General features: G+C 42.5%; 1 protein-coding gene across 1 annotated transcript; it reads right to left on the minus strand.

The window, feature by feature from the left end:
- Positions 1 to 1798: 1798 nt before the first annotated feature.
- LOC119267123 lies at positions 1799 to 4986 on the minus strand. Its single transcript, XM_037548449.1, has 7 exons — positions 4514 to 4986; positions 3961 to 4290; positions 3125 to 3305; positions 2804 to 3023; positions 2348 to 2472; positions 2237 to 2275; positions 1799 to 2135 (listed from the first exon to the last, which is right to left on the minus strand). Exons 1-7 carry the CDS (start codon positions 4891 to 4893, stop codon positions 2082 to 2084), a joined length of 1329 nt encoding a protein of 442 aa, XP_037404346.1. The 5' UTR covers positions 4894 to 4986; the 3' UTR covers positions 1799 to 2081.
- Positions 4987 to 5624: the final 638 nt, after the last annotated feature.

A 5624-nucleotide genomic window follows, 5' to 3' on the forward strand; every position in this document is an offset into this window, starting at 1 on the left:
GATGGATCAAAATTACTTTATCACAGTGTAATAAGCGGACTTGCTGGCCAAATAAACTGGCCTGCTAATCAAAATAGTGTCTTCTTTGACTATCTACAAATATTATGGGTAAAATAAGATGTAAGCATTGTTTAGTTTTCTAACAAGAGAACAATCATGGAGGGTGGGTAACAGACCTTTCGTACTCGGCACACTGAACTCAGTACATGTGCGATTGTCGATTGCTACTTTCTTGATTAACTACATAGCAAAAGTGGAAAGAAGAAAAAGAGGTGAATATAACTCTACTGTTTGTGACTTGTGAGCATGTCATGATCTCTTAGTGTAACAAGTGATTTTTTTACATGCTGTTATAGGTCAAGAAACAACGAAATTGATCAGGAGAATTAGATGGTGCAACAGACACGCAGGGTATTTGGCGTCACAGAAGTGTTTACGGTTTCACATATTTAATGTTGTACGATCGTTTGAGAGGGTTTATTAGGTTGTTGTAATTCTTGATGTTATCATGTAGGTGTGCATTTCTGCCCAGCATAGGATGGCGTACAAGGAGAATATGGAGTCACCAAGTGATCTGTAGTGAAGCTGTTTGGTTTAGTTATGTAAATTACTAGTGAACTAAGTAATACGCTTGTAAATATATGTATATTAAGGTCATGTTAATTCCTAGACCAAGATGGCACCTTTATTTGTTGAAATGCTTCTGATCCAGCAATCGTTTGATGCTATGAATGATTTTTGGCAGTTTGCCATCCCTCACAATTTGCTAGTTTGTACTATTGTTTGTTGAGATGGATTTTTTGTCAAGATTTCTGCTAAATATTTTGATGCTCGAAAATTTCAGATGTGAATACAGGAATGGAAAATGGGTTCATGCTGATCACATGCCAATATATTCATTATGAAATAAAATTGATGGCGACCTGAAGGCTCAAGATACGAATGTTTCAAGTTGTTGCTTGCTGTACTGATGAGAGCTTACTTTAAATGTAGTGAATTTTAGCATGTACTACGCTTTATTTGTTCAGCTGGGCAACATTCATTTTTGTGTTGATTGATCACATGTAAAGTAACAGAACAAGGCCTAAATGATGTGGTTTAAGTTTGATTAATTCACGATGTGGATGTTGGGGTCTTGGGGACAGATGCATAGGTCCGTTGTGGTTTCACAAAGATGGGCTGTTTTCGAGGGGGGCACATGCAAATGTACCAAGGGGGCACGTGTAAATAATAAGTGAGCTGATCTTGTCCCTTGCATGTTGATCCAAGGCACCACAGAGTCCCGTAGCAGGGTATCATGTGATGGCCCGTATCACTTGATTGGGCCGATGAAACAGGTTTAGGAGGCTGCGTGAGAGGAGCTTGGGAGTGCTTGAAGAAAGGAAGTTACTGTTTTTTTTTAAAAAAAAAGGAGGCGACAGGTGCAGCGGCACAACTCTGCGTGGCTGTTGGAGTTTGGAGATAATGCGTGGAATTATCCGGAAGGTCAAAAGCATGCCGTGGACGCACCCCAAAGACTCCAACACTTTGCTCTGCATGTCCAAGGACCAAAATATACATGGAGCTCGCCCAAATCCCTGACACCCAACAGCTGCAGGAATCCACAGGGCCACAACCAGCGACTTTATTTGAGCTACTTAACAGTAAAAAGACAGCTAGATGCTGAGGTGTGCTTGGCCCAAATGCCAGCTACTGCCGATCCGCGTATGGCCTCGGCGCTCTCGATTTAAGCCGGGCATAAACTTGGAGAAGATACTTAGAAGGGGAGGGAGACAGCAACCAAGCTGGTCTTCTCCGGTTCATTCAAAACTTTCACTAATAGGATTTGCAAAAAGAACCAGCAGATAAGCCACAAAAGATAACTTATAAACACATCCACTGTGGATCCCAGAAATTAAGTGCTTATTGCAGTGCAGCTTAGGTCCATCCAAGAAACTACTAGGAGAGCTATTTAGTTCTAAAACTTGGGCAAGTTGGGTTGGTGCTGACAAAATATTCATTCAGTCCATAGACAGTCCATTGCAAGGAACAGAGCCGTTCCGCTTTAGCGCCCTCATCTCCAGTGTCCCCAGTCCATCACCTTATGCTGTCTCCTTGGGTACAGCCGACGCAGGGAGGACGAAAGGTTTCCGGCCCTAAAAATAATAGTACACAAGCAATGGATTACAATCAGTCTACAAGCAAACATCATCATGTTACTACAAATGGTACCATATCACACAAGATACATCATTACCTTGTACATACGTCTTATCCTACGCTCCTTGCTCCTATCCTGTAAAAGAGGGAGACATGATTAAATCCACAAGCATGTTAAACGTACACTACAGGAATAAATCAAACATACATCTTCATCGGAGTCGCTCCACTCTGCCGGGCATCCACATAGCTCATCTGCACCCACATGACCACAAGTGTATGCATCAGCTTTGTTGGGGTGCCTCACACCACTTTTACAACCACCACAATGACCTTCAATAACAAGAGGGAAAAGACGGTTAGCTAAACTGCCAAATAGTCAAATAGACAACCAGACACACACATCGCAAAGCTATATGACTAAAGGTAGAGAGAACATGCGCGCATGCAGCCATTACCACTATGGATGTGCATACCCAGCTTGACATATTGTAAATATAAAGCTCAAAAGATGGTGCATGAAGATCAAAGAAATGCAACACAAAGATCAAACAAATAGTCAGAAATACAACTAAAATTATATCTAACAGGCATGCTCAAGTTAACGCAACCCACAGACTGTATTTCAAAATTATTTAATTCAAGGCAAGAGTATATAGAATACCATTATCAGTAGGATCGACCATGCAAAAACAGCTGACTACCCACTCTCCATAGCTCTCTTCTTGTTTTGTATTTCTTAGTTCAACAAAGAACAGTTTTTCAAACCAGTCCAAGCCATCAGCTCCTTTAATCTTTGCGGTGAAATTCAGATGGCGGTACCATTCATCCTTCTCACGAAATGATTTGTGTCTCACCATGTCTTTGAGTTTGTATGCAAGATCCTAAAATAAGAAGCACAGGTCAGATAAGCAAGTGCTATATGAAAACGATGAAGTGCTATCCTAGAAGCAGCATAAAGACAGGTGAAAGACAGAGAGCAAACCCCCAAAAGATTGTGATCCTCATTATACTGGTCCACTATAGCACACACCAATCTGGATATATGTTCATGGCCCTTCTTAAATATATATGATTTTGTGCGCTTCTTCCTTGTGCCATCGGGCCAAAAAAGACACTGCCGTATACCCATCTCATTTTGAGAAACACCAGCTTGCTCCATGCACCTAATAAGAGCATTTCCATAAGATTTAACAGATTGTACTTCGTCAAAAGCAGAGAACAGAAAGTGTACTATGTACTTTGTGAACTCAACAAGCGCACAATGTAACAGAAGAATGCAGCCATTGTTTAATTTCCAGATGTTCTTGATTCGTGCTATTTAGACCAGTTAGGTGTTAGGTGTTCTCTTACTGCAGTATTTAGACCAGTTAATGGATCAAATTGTTCTGGCTATAAGCACTGTACATGGGGAAACAGAGCTGTGATGGTATGCCTGGTAAGAAAGCTAACCAATATGGCAACATAAAAGGTGGTAGCATAGCACCTAACAGTATTTTGTTAATTTCAGAATCCTTATAATTTATGCACCATTTCAATAACACTCACAGATACTGACAAAGAAAATGTTTCACCAACAATAAGTGGCCTCTGAACACGAATATAAAATTTTAATGTAGGCCAGTATTTTCTTTATCAAATTGTTTACTTCTCTATAATCCAACTTAGTGGCATTTCTTTTCTTGATTCGTGCTGTAAAATTTGTAGCCATCTTTTGTTTGCCTACATCAGAGAAGCACCTTGCTATGTCACATTGTTTGAATAAACAAGGAAGGGAGATACGAAGAGATGAAAATCTAGAGCAAAGTCGAGAAACTTTACATTGAGGTGTGACGACGGCCATGAAGATGTTGATCAATGGCATTTTTAGCTTGTTGCAAGCTCTGAAACGGGCCACCAATGTCAGGATATGTGTGGAATGATCCTTGGTGATCAACCCTGATGTAATATTCCAGACCCCAATCATGTCGTATATGGCTCAAAATGGGTGACATGGGTGACCCGGGAGTTACTGCCTGTGCCTGCGGACAGGTAGAGGAAGTGGCCTCAAATGTTGGAGCTGCCTCGAACATGGCCTCCTCCAAGTCCTCAAACGTTGTAGTGGGGGACGAGTCACTCGGCTGTTGCAGCGCAGAGGGACCATCCTCATGCCTGAAGTGAAACGAGCAGATGGACTCGTTAAGTATAAGAAACAATTTATCTGATCCAACGAGATGAATAAACAATCCTTGCTATAATTGCTGCTACTGCCAATTGATAGTTAAAAAATGATTTTATTTTTATTTTTGCTTCCTATATAAAATTAAACGTCCATGGAAGCCAGAAATCCGACCAAAACACACAAGGAACCCGCAAGGATCGATTCCAAACATACCGATAGTGAGAGGGGCAGGGGCGGCTTAAGCAGGAGCAGGTTGCCTTGATGATTTCCCCGATGCTTCTGTACGCCCCAGCGGGAACGGGGAAATCTATGCCGGAGTAGCGCCCATCAGTATGTAGGTCAACGAATGACAGTGGCCCCGCGCCGGAGGAGGTAGTGGCCTCGAACTTTCCGGCCCTGATTATAGGTATGCGCCAGGACGGAGCGCTCACCGTGACGTTCCCGCTCCCGTCGATGGACACAAGGACCGCCATCCGGGCATCGACGGGAACCATGATGTGCACTGGCGTGCTCTCCGGTATCGAAGGGGAGCGGCCGTCATCGATGACGAGCTTCAGAGGCTCGAGGAGACCGAAGGGGGGCGTGATTGGCATGGGGATTAGGGTTTCAGTCCTTTGGGGAGGGGATTGGGAATTTGGGAGGAGAGGGCAGAAGGGGGTGGAGAACAAGCGAATCGTCGCCGACAAGGTTCCTGTATAGACTACCAAGGACTAGGGTCGGTCTGCAGTGGGCTTTTTCCAGGCCTTGGACTCTATGTTATATTGTTATATGGCCTGTTCGGCCCTCCACCGCTTATCTCGCTCGCGTTCGTCGTCAGGGCTGTATCTCGCTTATTGCGAGAGGGGCTAGGGAGCTACAGCGCGGCCTGGGCCGGCCCACGAAGGGGCACCGCATAAAATGGTGATAAAAAAGGATGCGCGATTTTTTTTCTCCAAAAATTACGTTCCAGCGACAATTCAAACTAGCGACCTGCACTACCTACATTCGTTCAGCTAACCACTAGGGCGTGTCTTTGCAACTGACAAAATGCAGTGCTAACACTTGAAAAACATACATAGCCGCTCATATATGATTTTCTTTTAAGAAAAATGAAACTTCGCAAATTTCGGAAAAAGTTCGTGAACATGCAAAAAAAAAACGTTGCCCTATTCAAGAAAAGTTCAATGATTTTGAAAAAAGTTCATCAATTTAAAAAAAATAATTCACAAAATTTTTAAAAATGTTCACAATGCTGAAAGAAATTCATCAATTTTTGAAAAAAGTGCATCCAAATTGAACAAATGTTCATTGAATTTGAAAACAGTTCATAGACTTTGAAAAAAAG

Source organism: Triticum dicoccoides, chromosome 3A (genome assembly GCF_002162155.2).
Source record: "Triticum dicoccoides isolate Atlit2015 ecotype Zavitan chromosome 3A, WEW_v2.0, whole genome shotgun sequence".
Lineage (NCBI taxonomy): Eukaryota > Viridiplantae > Streptophyta > Magnoliopsida > Poales > Poaceae > Triticum > Triticum dicoccoides.

Excerpts from the sequence above, each read along its gene's own strand:
- LOC119267123 (XM_037548449.1), bottom strand. The coding sequence starts at position 4,893 with ATGCCAATCACGCCCCCCTTCGGTCTCCTCGAGCCTCTGAAGCTCGTC. Across the intron at positions 2,276-2,347 it reads GGAGCGACTCCGATGAAGAT|GATAGGAGCAAGGAGCGTAG; the intron begins GTATGTTTGATT and ends CCTCTTTTACAG. Across the intron at positions 2,136-2,236 it reads GGATAAGACGTATGTACAAG|GGCCGGAAACCTTTCGTCCT; the intron begins GTAATGATGTAT and ends TATTATTTTTAG.